The sequence below is a fragment of the Mustelus asterias genome, chromosome 1, assembly GCF_964213995.1.
Source record: "Mustelus asterias chromosome 1, sMusAst1.hap1.1, whole genome shotgun sequence".
NCBI lineage: Eukaryota > Metazoa > Chordata > Chondrichthyes > Carcharhiniformes > Triakidae > Mustelus > Mustelus asterias.
Genome location: NC_135801.1, coordinates 188,861,211 through 188,886,590, shown reverse-complemented (window position 1 = coordinate 188,886,590; position 25,380 = coordinate 188,861,211). Strand labels below are relative to the sequence as shown.

Here is a 25,380-nt window from a genome sequence, read left to right as displayed (position 1 = left end):
AAAGCACTCGGAGGAAACCCACGCAGACATGGGGAGAACGTGCAGACTGCGCACAGACAGTTACCCAAGCCATGAATCAAACCTGGGTCCCTGGCACTGTGCGGCAGCAGTGCTAACCACTGTGCCACCGTGCAAAACCACAGTGCAGTTAGCTTTACATCTGTCATAGGGAAAATGTTTGAAGCAGTTTTTAAAGAAGTTATAGCAAGGCACTTGTACAAGTTCAAGATAATCAGGCAGAGTCAACATGGATTCATGGGAGGAATATTATGTTTAACCAAATTCTTGGAGTTCTTTGAGGAAGTAACATTGCTGTGGATGAAGGGGAACTGGTGGATGTACTGTACTTAGCTTTCCAGAAGACTTTGACAAGGTACCGTATGGTAGATTGTTGCATAATGTTAAATCTCATGAGATCCAGGGTGAGGTATCTAAATGGATACAAAATTGGCCTAATGACAGAAACCAGAGGGTGGTTGTAAAGGGTTGCTTTTCAAACTGGAGGCCTGTGACCAGCGGTGTGCCTCTGGGTTCAATGCTGGGTCCATTGATTTGATTTGATTTATTACTGTCACATGTATTAACATACAGTGAAAAGTATTGTTTCTTGCGCGCTATACAGACAAGGAGAAGGAAACGAGAGAATGCAGAATGTAGTGTGACAGTCATAGCTAGGATGTAGAGAAAGATCAACTTAATGCAAGGTAAGTCCATTCAAAAGTCTGACAACAGCAGGGAAAAAGCTGTTCTTGAGTCGGTTGGTACGTGACCTCAGACTTTTGTATCTTTTTCCTGAAGGAAGAAGGTGGAAGGGAGAATGTCCGGGGTGCGTGGGGTCCTTAATTATGCTGGCTGCTTTGCCGAAGCAGCGGGAAGTGTAGACAGAGTCAGCGGATGTGATGCTGGTTTGCGCGATGGATTGGGCTACATTCACAACCTTTTGTAGTTTCTTGCGGTCTTGGGTAGAGCAGGAGCCATACCAAACTGTGATACAACCAGAAAGAATGCTTTCTGTGGTGCATCTGTAAAGGTTGGTGAAAGTCATAACTGACATGCCAACATTCCTTAGTCTTCTGAGAAAGTAGAGGCGTTGGTGGGCTTTCTTAACTATAGTGTCGGCATGGGGGGATAGGGAAGGTTGTCGGTGATCTGGACACCTAAAAACATGAAGCTCTTGACCCTTTCTATTTCGTCCCCATTGATGCAGAAAGGGGCATGTTCTCCTTTACGCTTCCTGAAGTCGATGACAATCTCCTTTGTTTTGTTGACATTGAGGGAGAGATTATTGTTGCCGCACCAGTTCACCAGATTCTCTATCTCATTCCTGAACTCTATCTCGTCATTGTTTGAGATCCGACCTACTACAGTGGTGTCGTCAGCAAACTTGAAAATCGAGTTGGAGGGGAATTTGGCCACACAGTTGTAAGTGTATATGGAGTATAGTAGGGGGCTGAGAACACAGCCTTGTGGGATACAGGTGTTGAGGATGGTTGTGAAGGAGATGTTGTTGCCTATCCTGACTGATTGTGGTCTGTGAGTTAGGAAGTTCAGGATCCAGTCACAGGGGAGAGTAAGAGATAATGTGATTGAAACGTATCAGATCCTGAGGGGTACTGACAGGGTGGATGTGAAGAGGATGTTTTCTTTTGTGGAAGAATCTACAAACTAGGGCTTAATGTTTGAAAATAAGGGGTTGCGCATTTAAAATGGAGGTGCAGTGGAATTTCTTCTGTCAGAGGATTGTGAATTTTTGGAGCTCTCTTCCTGAAAAGGTGGCGGGAGCAGAGTCTGTTGCCGAAATCTTGCTGCCGTTCACGCTGGCTGGATCTTATGGTCCTACAGACGGCACACCCCCCAACAGGTTTCCGGGTGGTGAGGGGTGCATTCAACGGGAAGCCTCATTGATCACAGTGGGACCATAAGATCCCATCATCAGCCAGCAGCGCATCGCACCCCCCCCCCTCCCACCCATCGCAGTGAAACACGCCACAGAGAGGGAGAAAAATCCTGCCATCTGAATATTTTTAAGGTAGAGGTGAATTAATCTTTGGTAAGCAAAGGGTTGATAGGTTATCAAGAGGGTGGGGTGGAGGCTGGGATGGAGCTGGATGCAGAATTGAGGTTAATATCATAAGATATAGGAGCAGAATTAGGCCATTTGGCCCATCGCGTCCGCTCCGCCATTCGATCATGGCTGATATGCTCCTCCTCCCCATTTTCCTGCCTTCTCCCCATAACCCTTCAACCCATTACCAATTAAAAATCTGCCTAACTCCTCCTTAAATTTACTCATTATCCCAGCATCCACCACACTTTGGGTTAGCGATTTCCACAGATTCATAACTCCTTGGGAGAAGTAGTTTCTTCTTGACTCTGTTTTAAATTTGCTACCCCTTATCCTAAGACTATGACCTCTCATCCTAGAATGCCCCACAAGAGGAAGCATCCACTCCACGTCTACTTTATCCATACCTTTTATCATTTTATGTACCTCAATTTGATCTCCCCTCATTCTTCTAAATTCCAGAGAGTATTGGCCTAAACTGTTCAATCTCTCTTCATATGACAAACCCCTCATTTCTGGAATCAATCTTGCATCAGTCCTGCTGAGTGCAAGATGCAAAGCTTTGACAACATGTTTCCTTTATCAGCAATACTCAAGTTCTTTACTACCAATTGGCTATTAACATAGATTTAGCATGATTCCTTTGTTTCTGTGAACAAAACCAGGGTGCAAGTGTCAAAGTGAGAGGGGGACAGGATAAGGGAGATGTGCGGGGGATGTTTTTTACGCAGAAAATGGTGGGTGCCAGGAACGCGCTGCCAGAGGAGGTGGTGGAAGCAGGCACATTAACAACATTTAAGATGCATCTGGATGGGTAGATGAATAGGGAGGGAATAGAGGGATACGGACCATGTAAGGGCTGAAGGTTTTTTTTTTAGTTCAGTTGGGCATAATGATCAGCACAGTGGCAAGCACTGTTGCCTCACTGCGCCAGGGACCCGGGTTCTATTCCCGGCTTGGGTGACTGTCTGTGCGGAGTTTGCACGTTCTCCCTGTGTCTGTGTGGGTTTCCTCTGGGAGCTCCAGTTTCCTCCCACAGTCCAAGGATGTGCAGGTTGGGTGGATTGGCCATGCAAAATTGCCTTTAGTATCAGGGGGACTAGCTAGGGTAAATGCATGGGGTTATGGGGATAGGGCCTGGGTAGGATTGTGGTCGGTGCAGACTCAATGGGCCGAATGGTCTCCTCCTGCACTGTTGGATTCGATGATTCTATGGCATGGGCTTGGAGGGCCGAAGGGCCTGTTCCTGTGCTGTACTTTTCCTTGTTCTGCGTTCAAGCATAATTTGTCCGCGAATCCTTTCGCTGTGAAAGGGTTAGCTGTCTGGGGAGAACGGTGGGGAGAAAACACAATGCAGCGGCTGGAATGAGCAGAGCAAACATCTGTCCCAGATCAGAAAACTCCACGCCTGAGGCTGACACAAGAAAGACACGTTGATTAATATTGAGGCAGCATTGAGCTGTTCCCCAGGAAAGGCCTCAGAGCCTAATGACTTCCGCCATTAACCTTTCAACTCCTTCCCGGGCTTGCCATCACTCATGCCCTATCAGTCATTGTCCTCTGGGCTCGGCAAGAGGCAGCACAGAGTTAAAGTCAAGGCTCCTAGTGGAAAATGGGCATCGTCAATCATCATTAGCTCATCATAATCAATGCAAGCTCACATTATACTCACCAGGGTCTCACTCAGTAGTTCATAATCAAAGACCTCCATCTCGTACTGTTCTGCCAGCTCCTTGCAGAGATGAATGGCTTCTTCCCACATCTGTTCACAGCAAGCAGCAAATAATTAGTGACATGTTGAACTGATTCGTCTGCGCTACTTCTTATAATGTCAATGTAATTTCTTCTTTCCAAGCCGTGTTGCCTGCCAGTTTCACACCCTCCCTTCCTTTAACAGCAACAGCACAGTTACATTCGGGACAGGAGGAAGCCGTTCAGCTCCTTGGGCCAGCTCTGTCGTTCAGCTAAGATGCGGCCGACCTGCATTGCCACTCCGCTTTACAATAACAGGATGGTTACAGCACAGAAGGAGGCCATCCCGCCCATTGGGTCTGTGCTGGCTCACTGCAAAAGCAATTTAGCTATTCACCCCCCCACTCTCCACCCACTTCTCCAATAGCCCTGCAAATTATTCAGGCCGCACGGTGGTGAGCACTGCTGCCTCACCGTGCCAGGGACCCAGTTCGATTCCCAGTGTGGAATCGAACCGGGTCTGTGAGGAGTTTGCACGTTCTCCCCATGTCTGCGTGGGTTTCCTCCGGGTGCTCCGGTTTCCTCCCACAGTCTGAAAGATGTGCTGGTTAGGTGCATTGGCCGTGCTAAATTCTCCCTCAGGGTACCCGAACAGGCGCCGGAGTGTGGCGACTAGGGGATTTTCACAGTGACTTCATTGCAGTGTTAATGTAAGCCTACTTGTGACAATAAATAAACTTTAAACTTTTTTTATTCCACTTCAGATGCTATCCAATTCCCTTTTGAAAGCTACATAGGGACATGGGAACAGGAGTAGGCCATTCAGCCCCTCAAGCCCACTCCGCCATTCAATAATATCATGGCTGATCTATGGCCTAACTCCATGTACCTGCCCTTGGCCCAAATCCCTTGATACAGCTGCTCAATAAAAAATTGTCCATCTCAGACTTAAATCTAACAATTGAAGCAGCATCCACTGCCATTTGAGGAAGAGAGTTCCAAAGCTCCACCACTCTCTGCGTGTAGAAGTGTTTTCTAACATCTCTCCTGAATGGCTTGGCCCTAATTTTTAGATTGTAGTCCCTGATTCTGGAGCTTTCAACTCGTGGAAACAGTTTATCATTATCCACCCTGTCCTTCCCTGAAAATACTTTGTACGCTTCTATTCGATCACTCCTCAACCTTCTGAATTAGAGAATAAAGGCCTAATTCGTCAAATCGCCCCTCGTAACCTAACACCTGAAGTCCAGGTATCATTCTTGTAAACTTGCTTTGACCTCCCTCCAGGGTCAAAACATCCTTCCAAAGGTGTGGTGCGCATACCGGCAAGTGGGATCTAACTCGGGTTTTCTACAACTGCAGCAATAACATCTGCATCCTTCACCTGGTCAGAGTTTGAGGATAAGGTGTAAACCTTTTAGGACTGAGATGACGAAAAGTTTCTTCACCCAGAGGATGGTGAATGTGTGGAATTCACTACCACAGAATGTAGTTGAGGACAAAACGTTGTGTGATTTCAAGAAGAAATTAGATATAGCTCTTGGGGCTGAAGGGGTACGAGGAGAAGGGGGGGATCAGAATATTGAATTTGATGATCAGCCATGATCAAAATGAATGGTGGAGCAGGCTTGAAGGGCCGAATGGTCTATTCCTACTTCCAGTTTCTATGTTTCTATATTCCAGCCCTTCAGATATGAAGGCCAGCATTCATTTGGCCTTCATGTACTGCAAGGATCTGTTTTGGGGCCACTGCTGTTTGTCATTTTTATTAATGACCTGGATGAGGGCGTGGAAGGATGGATTAGTAAATTTGCGGATGACACTAAAGTCGGTGGAGTTGTAGACAGTGCGGAGGGAAGTGGCAGGTTACAGAGGGACATAGATAAGCTGCAGAGCTGGGCTGAGAGGTGGCAAATGGAGTTTAATGCGGAAAAGTGTGAGGTGATTCACTTTGGAAGGAGTAACAGGAATACAGAGTACTGGGCTAATGGTAAGGTACTTGGTAGTGTGGATGAACAGAGGGATCTGGGTGTCCATGTGCATAGATCCCTGAAAGTTGGCACCCAGGTTGATAGGGTTGTTAAGAAGGCGTACGGTGTGTTAGCTTTTATTGGTAGAGGGATTGAGTTTCGGAGCCAGGAGGTCATGCTGCAACTGTACAAAACTCTGGTGCGGCCGCATTTGGAATATTGCGTAAAGTTCTGGTTGCCGTATGATCGGAAAGATGTGGAAGTGTTGGAAAGGGTGCAGAGGAGATTTACCAGGATGTTGCCTGGTATGGTGGGAAAATCGTATGAGGAAAGGCTGAGGGGCTTGAGGTTGTTTTCGTTAGAGAGAAGAAGGTTAAGAGGTGACTTAATAGAGACATACAAGATGATCAGAGGATTAGATAGGGTGGGTAGTGAGAGCATTTTTCCTCGGATGGTGTTGACTAGCACGAGGGGACATAGCTTTAAATTGAGAGGTGAGAGATATAGGACAGATGTTAGAGGTAGGTTCTTTACTCAGAGAGTAGTAAGGGTGTGGAATGCCCTGCCTGCAGCAGTGGTGGACTCGTCAACGTTGAGAGCGTTCAAGTGGTCATTGGATAAACATATGGATGATATTGGAATAGTGTAGATTAGAGGGGCTTTAGATTGGTACCACTGGTCGGCGCAACATCGAGGGCTGAAGGACCTGTACTGCGCTGTAATGTTCTATGTTCTATGTTTCCTGCAGCATATGAGGTAGACAACGTTGGCCGAGTCACATGAGTATGTACCATGTTTCTGGCGGGTGGTGTTCTCATGTGAGATGATGGCATCTGTGTTGATAATCTGGCATGTCTTGAGAGGTTGCTGTGGCAGGGTTGTGTGGTGTCGTGGTCACTGTTCTCCTGAAGGCTGGGTAGTTTGCTGCAAACAATGGTCTGTTTGAGGTTGTGCGGTTGTTTGATGACATCTTCTCCGGAGCCTTCAACATGTCATTGATGAAGACGAACATCATGCCAAGGCCATCCCCATACCCCCACTACTTGTCTTCAAACAACATTGACACAGATGCCATCATCTCACGTGAGAACACCACCCTAGAGGTCGTCGTTGGCCTCTGGTATAGTACCAGAAGATTGGAGGTTAGCGAATGTTGTCCCATTGTTTAAGAAGGGGAACAGAGACTTCCCCGGGAATTATAGACCGGTGAGTCTCACTTCTGTTGTCGGCAAGATGTTGGAAAAAATTATAAGGGATAGGATTTATAGTTATTTGGAGAGTAATGAATTGATAGGTGATAGTCAGCATGGTTTTGTGGCAGGTAGGTCGTGCCTTACTAACCTTATTGAGTTTTTTGAGAAAGTGACCAAGGAGGTGGATGGGGGCAAGGCAGTGGACGTGGTATATATGGATTTTAGTAAGGCGTTTGATAAGGTTCACCATGGTAGGCTTCTGCAGAAAATGCAGATGTATGGGATTGGGGGTGATCTAGGAAATTGGATCAGGAATTGGCTAGCGGATAGGAAACAGAGGGTGGTGGTTGATAGTAAATATTCATCATGGAGTGCGGTTACAAGTGGTGTACCTCAGGGATCTGTTTTGGGGCCACTGCTGTTTGTAATATTTATTAATGATCTGGATGAGGGTATAGTTGGGTGGATTAGCAAATTTGCTGATGACACCAAAGTCGGTGGTGTGGTAGACAGTGAGGAAGGGTGTCGTAGTTTGCAGGAAGACTTAGACAGGTTGCAAAGTTGGGCCGAGAGGTGGCGGATGGAGTTTAATGCGGAGAAGTGTGAGGTAATTCACTTTGGTAGGAATAACAGATGTGTTGAGTATAGGGCTAACGGGAGGACTTTGAATAGTGTGGAGGAGCAGAGGGATCTAGGTGTATGTGTGCATAGATCCCTGAAAGTTGGGAATCAAGTAGATAAGGTTGTTAAGAAGGCATATGGTGTCTTGGCGTTTATTGGTAGGGGGATTGAATTTAGGAGTCGTAGCGTTATGTTGCAACTGTACACAACTCTGGTGCGGCCGCACTTGGAGTACTGTGTGCAGTTCTGGTCCCCACATTACAGGAAGGATGTGGAGGCTTTGGAGAGGGTGCAGAGGAGGTTTACCAGGATGTTGCCTGGTATGGAGGGGAGATCCTATGAGGAGAGGCTGAGGGATTTGGGATTGTTTTCGCTGGAAAGGCGGCGGCTAAGAGGGGATCTTATTGAAAGATATAAGATGATTAGAGGTTTAGATAGGGTGGATAGTGATAGCCTTTTTCCTCTGATGGAGAAATCCAGCACGAGGGGGCATGGCTTTAAATTGAGGGGGGGTAGTTATAGAACCGATGTCAGGGGTAGGTTCTTTACCCAGAGGGTGGTGAGGGATTGGAATGCCTTGCCAGCATCAGTAGTAAATGCGCCTAGTTTGGGGGCGTTTAAGAGATCCGTAGATAGGTTCATGGACGAAAAGAAATTGGTTTAGGTTGGAGGGTCACAGTTTTTTTTTTTAACTGGTCGGTGCAACATCGTGGGCCGAAGGGCCTGTTCTGCGCTGTAATGTTCTATGTTCTATGTTCTATGTTCTAGAGGTACATGGTACCTACTCTTGTGACTCGGCCAATGTTGTCTACCTGATACGCTGCAGGAAAGGATGTCCCGAGGCATGGTACATTGGGGAGACCATGCAGACGCTACGACAACGGGTGAACAGACAGCACTCGACAATCACCAGGCAGGAGTGTTCTTTTCCTGTCGGGGAACACTTCAGCAGTCACGGGCATTCAGGCTCTGATCTTCAGGTAAGCGTTCTCCAAGGCGGCCTTCACGACACATGGCAATGCAGAATTGCCGATCAGAAACTGGTGGGCAAGTTCCGCACACATGAGGACGGCCTCAACCGGGATCTTGGGTTCATGTCACACTACTTGTAACCCCCATCACTTGGCCTAGGCTTGCAAAATCTCACTAACTGTCCTGGTTTGAGACAATTCACACCTCTTTAACCTGTGCTTAACCCTCTCTCCACTCACATTGTCTGCACCTGTAAAGTTTTGATTACCTGTTAAGACTCACATTCCAACCAGTATCTTGTAATTGAGTCTATGTTTATATATGCCCTGTTTGTGAACCCAACTCTTCACTCACCTGATGAAGTAGCAGTGCTCCGAAAGCTCGTGCTACCAAATGAACCTGTTGGAATTTAACCTGGTATTGTCAGACTTCTTACTGGGCCCACCCGAGTCCAACACCTGACCTATCTTTGATCCCTCTCCCTTGATATCCTGACAACAGTCTATCCACTTCAGCTTTGCAAGCCTTATTTGACCCCCAGCATCTAGAGCTTATTCCTTTCAGCAGGGTGGGGTGGGGAAGAGAGTTTCAGACATTCACCAGCCATTTGTGTGAAAAACAATACGTTTCCTGATTTTGCCCTTAATGCTTTCACTGCATAGGCTTTGTGACAGGTTAAATTAATAATAAACACCATTGATCTGGTCACCACACTACCAGAAGGATGTGGAGACCTTGGAGAGGGGACAGAAAAGGTTTACCAGGATGCTGTCTGGTTTGGAGGGTATTAATTAGCTATGAGGAGACATTGAACAAACGTGGTTTGCTTTTACTTGAACGTTGGAGGCTGAGGGGTGACCTGATAGGAGTTTACAAAATTATGAGAGGCCTGGTTAGAATGGATAGTGGGAGTTCCCATGGTAGAATTGTCAATTAGGGGGACATAGAATCATAGAAAGAATCATAGAAACCCTACAGTGTAGAAGGAGGCCATTCAGCCCATTCGCACTGACAACAATCTCACCCCAGGCCCTATCCCCACAACCCCAGACATTTACCCCATTAATCCCTCGAACCTACACATCCCGGGACACTAAGGAGCAATTTAGCATGGCCAATCAACCTAACCCGCACATAGAACATAGAACAGTACAGCACAGAACAGGCCCTTCGGCCCACGATGTTGTGCCAAGCTTTATCTGAAACCAAGATCAAGTTATCCCACTCCCTATCATCCTGGTGTGCTCCATGTGCCTATCCAATAACCACTTAAATGTTCCGAAAGTGTCTGACTCCACTATCACTGCAGGCAATCCATTCTACACCCCAACCACTCCCTGCATAAAGGTTTTATGTAAAAGGAGGAAAGGAGATGTGAGAGGCAGGTATTTTACACGAGGGTGGTAAATTCTTGGAATGTGCCGCCAGAGGTGGTAGAAGCAGATACAACAGCAACATTTAAGAGGCATCTTGACAAATACATGAATAGGCAGAGAATAGTGGGATACGGACCGCGTAGAGGCAAAAGGCCTTTAGTTTAGAAAGGCATCATGTGCCGGCACAGGCTTGGTGGGCTGAAGGGTCTGTTCCTGTGCTGTACTGTTCTTTGTTCTTTGATCTCCCATCCGATGGAGCACTATTCTATGTGTGTCTTAAAGCCGGCAGGAAATTTAACATGGGAGATTACAGTTGAATATTTTTTCTCTCAGTATCCATCCAAGTGAACATCTAGCAGGAGACGCTAGTAATATTAAAGAACAAAAAACCATTGTTCCTGAATCCAAGGTCATGGACAATAAAATTCTACACACCATCTGATCTATAAAGGCTGTGGTGGTTGAATATGGGCGGCATGGTGGCACAGTGGTTAGCAGTGTCTGGATATCAAGTGACAATGTCTGGGTATTGAGTGACATGGGATATTGGGTGACAGTATCTGCACATCGAGTGAAAGCTTCTGGTTATTGTGTAACAGTGGATATCAAGTGATAGTGTATATTGAGTGACAGTGTCTGGTTATCGAGTGTCACTGGGTATCGATTGACAGATATCGAGTGACATTGTCTGTGTATTGAGTGAAAGTTTCTGGTTATCGGGTAGCAGTGGATATAGAAACATAGAAAACTACAGCACAAAACAGGCCCTTCGGCCCCACAAGTTGCGCCGGACATGTCCCTACCTATTAGGCTTACCTATAACCCTCTATCTTACTAAGTTCCATGAACTTATCCAAAAGTCTCTTAAAAGACCCTATCAAATCCGCCTCCACCACCACTACCGGCAGCTGATTCCACGCACCCACCACCCTCTGAGTGAAAAACGTACCCCCAACATCTCCTCTGTACCTACTCTCCCCAGCACACTAAACTTGTGACCTCTTGTGGCAACCATTTCAGCCCTCGGTAAAAGCCTCTGAGAATCCACTCTATCAATACCCCTCAACATCTTATACACCTCTATCAGGTCACCTCTCATCCTTCGCCTCTCCAAGGAGAAAAGAACTAGCTCTCTCAACCTATCCTCATAAGGCATGCCACCTAATCCAGGCAACATCCTTGTAAATCTCCTCTGCACCCTTTCTATGGCTTCCACATCCTTTCTGTAATGAGGCGACCAGAACTGGGCACAGTACTCCAGGGGGTCTGACCAGGGTCCTAAACAGCTGCAGCATTATCTCCCGATTTGTAAACTCAATTCCTCAATTATTGAGTGATAGTGTGTATCGAGTGATGTGTATTGCGTGATAGTGTGTATCGAGTGACAGTGTGCATTGAGTGACAGTGTGTATTGAGTGACAGTGTGCATCGAGTGACAGTGTGTATCGAGTGACAGTGTGTATCGAGTGACGGTGTGTATTGAGTGACAATGTGTATCGAGTGACAGTGTGTATCGAGTGACAGTGTGTATCGAGTGACAGTGTGTATCGAGTGACAATGTGCATCGAGTGGCAGTGTGTATCGAGTGACAGTGTGTATTGAGTGACAGTGTGTATCGAGTGACAGTGTGTATCGAGTGACGGTGTGTATTGAGTGACAATGTGTATCGAGTGACAGTGTGTATCGAGTGACAGTGTGTATCGAGTGACGGTGTGTATTGAGTGACAATGTGTATCGAGTGACAGTGTGTATCGAGTGACAATGGGCACTGAGTGACAGTGTGTATCGAGTGACAGTGTGTATCGAGTGACGGTGTGTATTGAGTGACAATGTGTATCGAGTGACAGTGTGTATCGAGTGACAGTGTGTATCGAGTGACAGTGTGTATCGAGTGACAATGTGCATCGAGTGGCAGTGTGTATCGAGTGACAGTGTGTATTGAGTGACAGTGTGTATCGAGTGACAGTGTGTATCGAGTGACAGTGTGCATCGAGTGGCAGTGTGTATCGAGTGACAGCGTGTATCGAGTGACAATGTGTATCGAGTGACAGTGTGTATCGAGTGACAGTGGGCACCGAGTGACAGTGTGTATCGAGTGACAGTGTGTATTGAGTGACAGTGGGCACTGAGTGACAGTGGGCACTGAGTGACAGTGTGCACTGAGTGACAGTGTGTATTGAGTGACAGTGTGTATTGAGTGACAGTGGGCACTGAGTGACAGTGTGTATTGAGTGACAGTGTATATTGAGTGACAGTGGGCACTGAGTGACAGTGTGTATTGAGTGACAGTGTGTATCGAGTGACAGCGTGTATCGAGTGACGGTGTGTATTGAGTGACAGTGTGTATCGAGTGACAATGTGCATCGAGTGACAGTGTGTATCGAGTGACAGTGTGTATTGAGTGACGGTGGGCACTGAGTGACAGTGTGTATCGAGTGACAGTGTGTATTGAGTGACAGTGGGCACTGAGTGACAGTGGGCACTGAGTGACAGTGTGTATCGAGTGACAGTGTTTATTGAGTGACAGTGTTTATTGAGTGACAGTGGGCACTGAGTGACAGTGTGTATTGAGTGACAGTGTGTATCGAGTGACAGTGTGTATCGAGTGACAGTGTGTATTGAGTGACAGTGTGTATCGAGTGACAGTGGGCACTGAGTGACAGTGTGTGTCGAGTGACAGTGTGTATCGAGTGACAGTGTGCATCGAGTGACAGTGTGTATCGAGTGACAGTGTGTATCGAGTGACAGTGTGTATCGAGTGACAGTGTGTATCGAGTGACAGTGTGTATTGAGTGACAGTGGGCACTGAGTGACAGTGGGCACTGAGTGACAGTGTGTATCGAGTGACAGTGGGCACTGAGTGACAGTGTGTGTCGAGTGACAGTGTGTATCGAGTGACAGTGTGTATCGAGTGACAGTGTGTGTCGAGTGACAGTGTGTATCGAGTGACAGTGTGCATCGAGTGACAGTGTGTGTCGAGTGACAGTGTGTATCGAGTGACAGTGTGTATCGAGTGACAGTGTGCATCGAGTGACAGTGTGTATCGAGTGACAGTGTGTATCGAGTGACAGTGTGTATCGAGTGACAGTGTGCATCGAGTGACAGTGTGTATCGAGTGACAGTGTGTATTGAGTGACAGTGTGTATCGAGTGACAGTGTGTATCGAGTGACAGCGTGTATCGAGTGACAGTGTGTATCGAGTGACAGTGGGCACTGAGTGACAGTGTGCACTGAGTGACAGTGTGTATCGAGTGACAGTGTGCATCGAGTGACAGTGTGTATCGAGTGACAGTGTGTATTGAGTGACAGTGTGTATCGAGTGACAGTGTGTATTGAGTGACAGTGTGTATCGAGTGACAGTGGGCACTGAGTGACAGTGTGTATCGAGTGACAGTGTGTATCGAGTGACAGTGTGTATCGAGTGACAGTGGGCACTGAGTGACAGTGTGTATCGAGTGACAGTGTGTATTGAGTGACAGTGGGCACTGAGTGACAGTGTGTATCGAGTGACAGTGTGTATTGAGTGACAGTGGGCACTGAGTGACAGTGTGTATTGAGTGACAGTGTGTATTGAGTGACAGTGTGTATCGAGTGACAGTGGGCACTGAGTGACAGTGTGTATCGAGTGACAGTGTGTATTGAGTGACAGTGTGTATCGAGTGACAGTGGGCACTGAGTGACAGTGTGTATCGAGTGACAGTGTGTATTGAGTGACAGTGGGCACTGAGTGACAGTGTGTATCGAGTGACAGTGTGTATTGAGTGACAGTGGGCACTGAGTGACAGTGTGTATTGAGTGACAGTGTGTATTGAGTGACAGTGTGTATCGAGTGACAGTGGGCACTGAGTGACAGTGTGTATCGAGTGACAGTGTGTATTGAGTGACAGTGTGTATCGAGTGACAGTGGGCACTGAGTGACAGTGTGTATCGAGTGACAGTGTGTATTGAGTGACAGTGGGCACTGAGTGACAGTGTGTATCGAGTGACAGTGTGTATTGAGTGACAGTGGGCACTGAGTGACAGTGTGTATTGAGTGACAGTGTGTATTGAGTGACAGTGTGTATCGAGTGACAGTGTGTATTGAGTGACAGTGTGTATCGAGTGACAGTGGGCACTGAGTGACAGTGTGTATCGAGTGACAGTGTGTATTGAGTGACAGTGTGTATTGAGTGACAGTGTGTATCGAGTGACAGTGGGCACTGAGTGACAGTGTGCACTGAGTGACAGTGTGTATCGAGTGACAGTGGGCACTGAGTGACAGTGTGTATTGAGTGACAGTGTGTATTGAGTGACAGTGTGTATTGAGTGACAGTGTGTATTGAGTGACAGTGGGCACTGAGTGACAGTGTGCACTGAGTGACAGTGTGTATCGAGTGACAGTGTGTATTGAGTGACAGTGTGTATTGAGTGACAGTGTGTATTGAGTGACAGTGTGTATCGAGTGACAGTGTGTATCGAGTGACAGTGTGTATTGAGTGACAGTGTGTATTGAGTGACAGTGTGTATTGAGTGACAGTGTGTATCGAGTGACAGTGGGCACTGAGTGACAGTGTGCACTGAGTGACAGTGTGTATCGAGTGACAGTGTGTATTGAGTGACAGTGTGTATTGAGTGACAGTGTGTATCGAGTGACAGTGGGCACTGAGTGACAGTGGGCACTGAGTGACAGTGTGCACTGAGTGACAGTGTGTATCGAGTGACAGTGTGTATTGAGTGACAGTGTGTATTGAGTGACAGTGTGTATCGAGTGACAGTGGGCACTGAGTGACAGTGTGCACTGAGTGACAGTGTGTATCGAGTGACAGTGTGTATCGAGTGACAGTGTGTATCGAGTGACAGTGTGTATCGAGTGACAGTGTGTATCGAGTGACAGTGGGCACTGAGTGACAGTGTGTATCGAGTGACAGTGTGTATCGAGTGACAGTGGGCACTGAGTGACAGTGGGCACTGAGTGACAGTGTCTGGGTTTCTTTCGCTAATAATAACGAATAACTTCTCTCAACATTTAATTAAAGCAGCATCTGGTATTAAATGCAACAAACTCAGCAGAGGTTTAGTATCTCTCTTCTCTGTACAGGAAATAAGGAAGTACTGTGTGATCTTTGACAGGTTGACTGAATTCTACTTCACAGATATCAATGGGAGCTGGTTTATCCACCACGACTCATGCTGGGATGAATCGGACCAATTTAAATCCACGGCTTGATATTGTGACAACACTTCACTTCAGGGCTCCTATGTTAGCTTTCCCAGTATCTTTTCCAGCCAGTTACAGCTGCAGATATCCAGTCATTTTTTAATTAGATGCTACTTCCTGTATGTTCCAGGCCGCTTGTCTATAGGCCGCACTTTGCTCCATGCCCATTGATCGCTATAACCTCCTCCACCTCTCCAAGATCTCTGTGCTCATCCAACTTTGGACTTTTGCACCTCATTGAATTTAACCACCCTGGTATTGAGTGTTGTGGCTTCAACTGCCCAGGCCCTAACTTCCCGAAACCTCTGTGTATCCCTACTATCCTTTCCTCCTTTAAGCTGCTTCTTAAAGCCGAGCTCTTTGTTCATGCTTTAGGCCATTCGTCTTAATATCTGCTTCAGTGTCAAACTTTGTCCACAAACACACTTCTCATCCATCATGGGTCTTTTGTTTTAATTCATTCATGGGACATGGGTGTCGCTGGCTGCCCAGCATTTATTGCCCATCCCTAGTTGCAGGAGGGCAGCTGAAAGTCAACCACATTGCTGTGACTCTGGACCATGTAACCGGCAGGCCCTCAGCCCTACCCCCATTTTAGTAAATCTCTGCATTTCCTCTCAGGTTATCCTTCCCGAAGTGTGGTGTCCAGAATTGAACACAATACTCCAGCAAGTAACATTCATGCCACACAAGTACCAGGCAATGGGTATCTCCAACAAGAGGGAATCCAATAATTTCCCTTGACATATTATCACTGAATCCCCCCTCTATCAACATCCTGGAGTTAACATTCACCAGAAATGGAACCTGATCTGCCATTTAAATACTGTGGCTTCAAGAACAGGTCAAAGGCTAGGAATCCTGCAGCGAATAATTCATCTCCTGACTCTCCAAAGCCTGTCCACCATCTACAAGGCACAAGTCAGGAGTGCGATGGAATATTCCCCACTTGCCTGGATGAGTGCAGCTCCAACAACACTCAAAAAGCTTGACACCATCCAGGACAAAGCATCCCATCCACCGTCTTAAACTTTCACTCCCTCTACCATAGATGCACAGTTGCAGCAGTGTGTACCATCCACAAGATACACTGCAGGAACTCACCAAGGTTTCTTAGGCAGCACCCTCCAAACCAGCAACCTTCACACTCTAGAAGGACAAGGGCAGCAGATACCAGGGAACACCACCATCTGCAAGTTCCCCTACAAATCACTCACCATCCTCACTATATTGTCATTCCTTTACTGTCGCAGTGTCAAAATCCTGACCTCCTTCCCTAACAGCATTGCGGTTGTACCTACACCACATGGACTGCAGTGGTTTAAGAAGTCAGCTCACTACCGTCTACTCAAGGGGCAATTAGGAATCGGCAATAAATGCTGATCTAGCCAGTGACACACCCAACTCCCACGAATGAATAAAGAAGCCACGACCTAACTGAAGATTTATGAAGGTTTAGCATCACTTCCATGCTTTTGCGTTTCATGCCTCCGTTAAGAAGAGCAAGGATTCTGTGCATTTTTTTTAAACAGCCTTCTCAACTTATCCATCCACCTTGAAATTTTGTGTTCCTATGCCCCTAATTCTTTATGTTTTTGCGCACCATTTTAAATTGTGTTGTTCTGTTGAGATTGCTTCTCTCATCCTTCTAACCGAAATGCATAATATCACACTTCTCTGCATTAATCTTTTGCACATCTTCCCAAATGTTGCAACAGTGACTGCATTTCAGGAAAGCTGTAAAGCCATTTGAAATGTCAGTGGTCTTGATAACCCACTGTCAAAATGCATGTTCTCATTTTCGAATGTTGTCCGTACCAAACTAAATCATTGGCATGTGGTAATTCAATAAAGTTTAGTGTAATTACCATGAAGAACGAACACATCTTCAATCTTCAGAGGAGCCATAACACTCTAATAATTAATTAGCAAAATCGGCGAAACATAGACTTCTCGCCAGTTTATAAATATTTGATTTAATCACTTGTCATGCTCTATTAAATTGTAATAAACAGCCCATAAAACATTTAAGAATGGGCTGCTCTGACATTGTACCACAGCCGTGAAGGCTGCATTTTCTCCCCTGTCTCTCCGAGGTCTGTCTAATTCCGACTGTTATCACCAGGCAGTAAGGACTGCCACCAAACGCTCGGTCACATCAGCGAGGGTCCTATTCACAATGGGATGCAAAATCTGACCAGGATGATTCAGTGCCCGAAAATGCGAAGGGGATCTGCAGCTAGTGAACACCTTGTCGCTGGGAGCGTACGGCTTTGAAAGAATCCATCTAATCTATCTGGGCACTGCACCAGGGAATCTCTATCCAAACCATGTTTTCAGAAGCAGGATAAAGGTTGACAGGTCCTTTTTACTTTTCATGAGGGAGTTCAGTGCTATGTAGAGAGGCTTGAGGAGTAGAAAATGCCAACTTACTGGAGGTTTTCAAAATGATGGAGGGTATTGATCATGTAATTGAGGAGAAACTGAACCCGCCATCAAGGGAATTGGAGGAGAAAATGTAGATTTAAGTTAAACAGCAAAATGAATGTTCCTATCATCTATTAAGTTGATCTTTTTCTACATCCTATCTGTAATTGCAACACTACATTCTGCATCCTACCCTTTCCTTCTCCACTACGTACTCATAGGATCATAGAATTCCTACAGTGCAGAAGGAGGCCACTTGGCCCATTGAGTCTACACCAAGCACAATCCCACCCAGGTCCTATCCCCATGCATTTACCGAAGTTTGTCCCCATGACACTAGGGACAATTTAGCATGGCCAATCCACTTAACCCGCACATCTTTGGGCTGTGGGAGGAAACCCACGCAGACACGGGGAGAATGTGCAGACTCTGCACAGGTAGTGACCCAAATCGGGAATCGAACCCGGGTCTCTGACACTGTGAGGCAGCAGTGCTAAACACTGTGCCACCGTGCCGTACCGTACTCTATGAACAGTATCGCCAGAATTCTACCTCCCTACCTGTCATGGAATCGGGTGAAGGGCAGAGAACGGAAATGTCCGTTGACTTCGGGCAGGAATTTCCAGTCTTGCTTGAGCAAGGCCGTAAAATCCCGCCCTTATGTTTAGCCTGTATAACGCGCAAGATACAATACTTTTCACTGTATCCCAATACATGTGACAATAATAAACCAAATCAAATCAAGAAGTTCCAGAGGAAAGGAGAGGAGATTGTTTTACGCAGCAAATTATCGTGATCGGGAATATACTGGCTGAAAGGGTGATGGAGGCAGCTTCAACAATAACTTTTAAAAAAGGAAGACTTGCATTTATATAGCGCCTTTCACAACCCCAAGGCATCTCAAACACTTTACAGTGAATGAATTATGTTTTTAAATCATAGCCACTGTTGTAATGTAAGAAACATGGCAGACAATCTGTGCATAGCAAGCTCCAGCAAACTGCAATGTTACACTGTTACACCATGGGCAGCACGGTGGCACAATGGTTAACACTGCAGCCTCACAGCACCAGGGACCCGGGTTCAATTCTGGCCTTGGGTCGGTGTGGGTTTCCTCTGGGTGCTCCGGTTTCCACCCACAATCCAAAGATGCGCGGGTTAGGTTGATTGGCCGTGCTAAATTGACTCGAGTGTCAGGGGGATTAGTAGGGTAGATATGTGGGGTTACGGGAATAAGGTCTGGATGGGATTGTAATTGGTGCAGACTCAATGGGTCGAATGGCCTCCTTCTGCACTGTGGGGACTCTGATGACTCACCAGATTATCTCCTTTTTCCTTAATGTTGAGTGCGGGATAAAGTTGACAAGAAGAGTATTTATAAAGAGACTTGAAAAGGTAAAAACTGAAAGGACTATGGGGAAAGGATGGAACTAACTGGATAGTCAATTCAGAGAGAAAGCACATGCATGATGGGCCGAAAGGCTTCTTTCAGGTCTTTGTGCTTCAGTGATTCTATGACAATAGACAGAACACACGAGGACAAGGTTTGCCTTGTTCTGCTTCTCCCTTTGTGGACCACTGGGTTTTTGAGGTTGATCGCAACAGAATACTCAGCGTGTTGGAGTGCCAGATTGTAATAATGGAGACTAGAAGGATCGGAGATGTTCATTCAGCCTGAAAGTATGTTGGGCATGTCAGACCAGAGCAAAATCAAGAAATACCTTGGTCTCCAATGCAAGTATATCCTTTCTTAAATGTGGAGACCAAAACTGCACACAGTAGGGCGGCACAGTGGCACAGTGGTTAGCACTGCTGTCTCACAGCGTCAGGGACCCGGGTTCAATTCCAGCCTTGGGTGACTGTCTATGTGGAGTTTGCACATTCTCCCCGTGTCTGCGTGGGTTTCCTCCGGGTGCTCCGGTTTCCTCCCACACTCCAAAGATGTGCAGCTTAGGTGAATTGGCCACGCTAAATTGCTAAGGGGATTGTCAGGGGGATTAGCAAGGTAAATACATGGCTTAACGAGGATAGGGCCTAGGTGGGATTGTTGTCCGTGCAGACTCAAAGGGTTCTATGGGCTCTTCCTGCACTGTAGGGATTTTATGATTCCAGATGTCGGGCGGGATTTTCCCGTCCTGCCCGCCACGGGAATCGTAGCGGGCGGGGGTGGACTATGCAAAGGTCCGTTGACCTTGGGCAGGATTTTCCGGCCTTGTGGTGAGTGCAGCCGGAAAATCCCGCCTGTGGTCTCACTAAAACCCTGCACAATTGAAACAGGGCTTTTTTAGTCTTGTACTCCTAATGGCTTTCTGCACCTGGACGCTAACTTTCTGCATTCTTTGTGCAAGTCTTCTCAAACATCAACAAGTTTCACACCTTTTTAAAAGAATTCTGTTTTTCTATTCTTACAGCCAAAGTAACTTTTCACTTCATTGCATTGTATTCCATTTGCCACCTTGTTGCCCACTTGCTTGAGCTGTCTATATCTCTCTGCAGCCTCTCTGTATCCTCCCCATGGCTTACCTTTCCACCTAGCTTTGTATCGTCAACAAACTTAAACACATCACTCTCTGTTTCCTCATCTCAGACAGTGATCCAAGGCCGGAATTGAACCCGGGTCTCTGGCGCTGTGAGGCAGCAGTTGGCAGGCAGTGAATAGTGGAGTGCTGCAAGGATCGATGCTGGGATCTCAGCTATTTACAATCTATATCAATGACTGAGTCTTTCCGACAATCGACTATGGTTTCATCTGTAGATTCTTAATTCCAGATTTTTTTAAATTGAATTCAAATTCTTCCATGGTGGGATTCCAACCCAGGTCCCCAGAACGTTAGCTGAGTTTCTGGATTCATAATCTAACAGACAGTGCCACTCGGCCATCGCCTCCCTGGTTTGAAGCAAGGATTGAGAAAACGGCTTGAGTCTTCCCAGTATTTAACTGGAGGAGATTTCTGCTCCTCCAGCATTGGATGTCAGATTAGTAATCCCATAACAGTGGGGCAATCGAGAGAGGCGGTGGTGAGCTTGAGCTGGGTGTTGTCAGTGTACATGTGGAAACTAATTCTGTGTCTTTGGATAGTCATGATCTGGGGATGCCGTCGTTGGACTGGGGTAAGACATGTCTGTACCTTTAAGACCTGGCTGGCTGTAGAGATTTGCATTCTAATCAGTATTCTGTAACTTGATTTCTGTGTCTGTGCCCTGTTTGTGAACAGATATCCACTCCATCTGACGAAGGAGCAGTGCTCCGAAAGCTTATGGTATTTGCTACCAAATAAACCTGTTGGACTTTAACCTGGTGTTGTGAGACTTCTTACTGTCTTTGGATAGTCGCAGAGGAGCCGCACCTGGATGAGTTCTTTGGAGGACACCAAAAATAATGATAGGGGAGCAGGAAGCGATCCAAGGGCAATTGAATTTTTGGCTATGATTAGATAGATAAGAAGCCATGGCCTCGTGGTATTATTGCTAGGGCTATTAATCCAGAAACGCAGCTAATGTTCCGGGGACCTGGGTTCAAATCCCACCCCCATGGCGGAATTTGAGATCAGTAAAAAATAGCTGGAATTAAGAATCTACTGATGACCATGAAACCATTGTTGGTGTCGGAAAAACTCATCTGGTTCACTAATGCTCTTTAGGGAAGGAAATCTGCCATCCTTACCTGGTCTGGCCTACATGTAAAGTTTATTTATTAGTCACAAGTAGGCTTACAGTAACACTGCAATTAAGTTACTGTGAAAATCCCCTAGTCACCACACTCCAGTGCCTGTTCGGGTACACGGAGGGAGAATTTAGCATGGTCAATACTCCTAACCAGCACATCTTTCGGACTGTGGGAGTAAACCAGAGCACCCGGAGGAAACCCACACAGACACGGGGAGAACGTGCAGACTCCGCCCAGACAGTGGCCCAAGCCAGGAATTGGAGCTGGGTCCCTGGCACTGTGAGGCAGCAGTGCTAACCAGTGTGCCACCGTGACTCCTGTGCCACAGCAATGTGGTTGACTCTCAACTGCCTTGGGGCAATGAGAGATGGGCAATAAATGAAGGCCAGGCAACAATGACCATGTCCCACAAATTAATTTTTAAAAATTGTGAGAGCAGTCCCACCCAGCTGGACGACAGTGGGAGAGGTGTTGGAGGAAGATGGTGTCAACTCTACCTGTGGCTGCAACCAAACTGGGTGAGATCAGGAAAGTGACTGAGAGTGACGCCACCTTGAGAAAACTGCAGCGAATTTGTACAATGTAGTAAATTGTGTACAATGGCTGGCTCACATAGCAGAGTAAAGCCCCTTCTGCTATACAAGAGTACTGGAGCTTTTGTGAAGAACTTCATGCCGCTGAGGGGATACTTTTTAAGGGAGAAAAGATAATTCCTGCAACACTGAGGATGGAAATGCTGTCACGCATAAGTGAAAGTCATCTCTGCATAGGAACATGCAGGAGAAGAGCTCGAGGTATACTGTGTTGACCTGGACTGGGAGCGCGAGTCGGGGAAATGGAGGATATGTGCGCAGTGTGCCAATGGCTGCACAAGCGGAGAAGACTCAGGAGGGAAAGCTTGCCTTTTTTACACTCAAGTAGGATGTCATTTATTTCGGCACAATTACCTTCATCCTCCCACCAGTTTTAAACATCCCCAAAGCAAACATTCTGTTCCTCTGTTTCCGATGCAGCATATGCATCTTGAACCTATATTTAGCTGCTCCTCCAAGGAGATATCCCAAACCTAAATATAGCAATTTAATGGCTCGAACACGGAGCTCTTAGGGCAAGATCATGTTCGGGCCATTTCTTTCAAGACACACTCTTATCTTACCTCTAGCCACTATTAATACCAGGATGTTATGGGTATTGTTCAGTAACTTTTTTTTCAGTCCACGACATACATCTCTCCTTAGGTTACATTTAGAAATAGAATCATAGAATCCTAACAGTGTTAAAAGGGAGGCCATTCAGCCCATTGAACCTGCACCGACAACAATCCCACCCAGGCCCTATGCCTGTAACTTCATGTATTTACCCTACTAATCCCCCTGACACTAGGGGCAATTGAGCACAACCAATCCACCTATCTTCGGAGTGTGGGAGGAAACCAAGCACCCAGAGGGAAACCCACGCAGACACAAGGAGGATGTGCAGACTCCGTACAGACAGGTGACCCGAGGCCGGAACCCGGGTCCCTGGCGTTGTGAGGCAGCAGTGCTAACCACCATGTCACCGTTACTGGTTACTTTGTCCATTATTTACAGCGGACAAACAGAGTTGATGCCAAATTATACATCTGAGCCAGCGGGAACTGAGCATTTTCTGTGCCGGTAACTCTTTTCTGATTCAGAGTCAAATCAAAGCATTTCATGATGTACAGGTGGGAGGAAATCTGCCCACATTAGTGTACCGTGAATCAAAGCAGGGGAGATCATTTTGAGGTCCTGGCCTATCCTTCAATCTATAAAACCCTAGCTATCACTATAACACTATATTCTGTACTGTCCCCTTTCCTTCTCTATGAATGGTATGTTTTGTGGAGACAGCACGCAAGAAACAATATTTTTCACTGTGTACTGATACATGGGACAATAATAAGTCAAATCAAAATATCACCAAACTGGATTTTCTGGTCATGACCTCCTTGTGGTGTATGAGAGCTTGCTGCCACACTTCCTACACAACGACAATCTTTCATTGGCTGTGCAGCAGATTGGAGGTTTCTGAGGTTATGAAAGGTGCTATCAAAATGCAAATTCCTTTGTTCTTCTGTGATCAGCGACTGGAGAAAACCATCCAGACACCAAGAGCTGGCGGGGTGAAAGTGAGAAAGTGTCGCCCTTTGGCAGGTCTTACCTTGCCCTTGTCAAAGTACTCGATGATTTTATTGAAGAGGCTCTCCTTTAGTTGCCGCTGCGTTTGGAAACCCTGGAAATCCTGGATGTGTGAGGCGAATTGGTCATCAGCCCACTGTGCCGCAACACAAAGAGAAACACAGAATGAATGAATGAACGAAACTTACAGGATATTGCAAAGCCTGGATAGAGTGGACCTGGAGAGGAGGACTAGAACCAGAGGGCACAACCTCAGGCTAAAGGGGTGATCCTTTAACACAGAGATGAGGAGGAATTTCTTCAGCCAGAGTGGTGAATTTGTGGAACTCTTTGCCACAGAAGGCTGTGGAGGCCAGATCATTGAATGTCTTTGAGACAGAGATAGATAGATTCTTGATTAATAAGGGGGTCAGGGGTTATGAGGAAAAGGCAGGAGAATGGGGATGAGAAAACTATCAGCCATGATTGAATGGCGGAGCAGTCTCGATGGGCCGAGTGGCCTCATTTTGCTCCTATGTCTGATGGTCTTATGGTCTTATAATGGATGTATAATTTTGAATTGGTGTTGCTTTGGTCTGTTTGATCCTGAACAAAAGGGCCTGCTCTACAAACCTCCCCAGCAAAACCCATGGTCCTCTGCATACCTCAGCTTCAGAGCTAATCTGGATTATTACATTCGACTGCGGGCATCGCAGCTCAGGCAGGAAATATTGGCCCCGGAGTTGGGTAAAGCATATTTTTACCACAATGACACCAGGGACGGGATTTTCTGGCCATGCTCGCCTCAAGATCGGAAAATCCCACCCGAGATCGACGGACATTGGCATGGTCCGTGCCCCCACCCGCCACAATTCCCCTGGTGGGCGGGATGGGAAATTTCCACCCCAGGATTTAAAGGATTAAATTTTGAGAGTAAATTGCAGAGTTTGGCTTGTATTCATTTGCTTTCAAAAAGGCCCAGGGTGATCCATTTATGAGGCATTTATGGTTGCGATTGTGCAGGAATAATCCTTGCGTTTGAACGTAGACATAAGAAAAGTGACTGTGACCTGGTCTAATGCTGACACCAAGCCTCCCATGTTCCTGCTGTGCTGACTTTCTTTATTTGTGAGACATGGGTGGCACTAGCTGGCCAGCATTTATTGCCCATCTCTAATTGCCTGAGGATAGTTGAGAGTCAACCATATTGCTGTGGTTCTGGAGTCACATGTCGGCCAGACCAGGTAAGGATGGCAGATTTCCTTCCCTAAAGGACATTAGTGAACCAGATGGGTTTCTCCAACAATCGACAATGGTTTCAGGGTCATCAATAGATTCTTAATTCCAGATAGTTTTTATTGAACTTATTGAAGTTAAGTTCCACCATCTGTCGTGGCGGGATTTGAACCCGGGTCCCCAGGACATTAGCTGAGTTTCTGGATAACAGTCTAGTGATAATACCACTAGGAGTAGGAAGGCTGGTTGACCTTTTTTCTCATCTGATTTTCTCCCAGAGGTGTTGGATGACACTGAGACATCCCTACTCCAACCTTGACTGCAAAGATCTAACTTAGCATAGACAAGGAGAATAAGTCAAGAGATGAATTTACTAAATATACAGAAATATAAATCATAAAACACATTAGGCCTAAAATAAACTTACATGTTTACCCCATTTGTTGTCAGACAAAAGTAATTTCCTTCTTAGGAGAGCACAGGCAAGAAGAAGTAATATGATAATCCAGGAGAAACCTATGCAGGACAAAGGGGTTCAGCAGGGTAAGGGTTAATGTGGGACTGGCAAATAGTACCACCCACAGATTGAGGAAGAGAGTCACATGATGGTAGACACTATAGTTAAGAAAGCCCATCAATGCCTCTACTTTCTCAAGAGATGAAGGAAATTCAGCATGTCCGCTACGACTCTCACCAACTTTTACAGGTGCATCATAGAAAGCATCCTTTCTGGTTGTATCACAGCTTGGTATGGCTCCTGCTCTGCCCAAGACTGCAAGGAACTACAAAAGGTTGTGAATGTAGCCCAGTCCTTCACGCAAACCAG

The 25,380-nt window shown here is 46.4% G+C and overlaps 1 protein-coding gene across 1 annotated transcript in view; it reads right to left on the bottom strand.

Moving 5' to 3' along the window:
• LOC144500809 (dedicator of cytokinesis protein 2-like) overlaps positions 1–25,380 on the bottom strand; it is a 1,379,043-nt gene that overhangs the window by 103,340 nt on the left and 1,250,323 nt on the right. Inside the window, exons 38-39 of the mRNA XM_078224279.1 lie at positions 23,362–23,475; positions 3,738–3,827 (exon numbers count right to left, since the gene is read on the bottom strand). Of these exons, the coding sequence (XP_078080405.1) occupies positions 3,738–3,827; positions 23,362–23,475 (204 nt within the window). The remainder of the gene's footprint in view (positions 1–3,737; positions 3,828–23,361; positions 23,476–25,380) is intronic.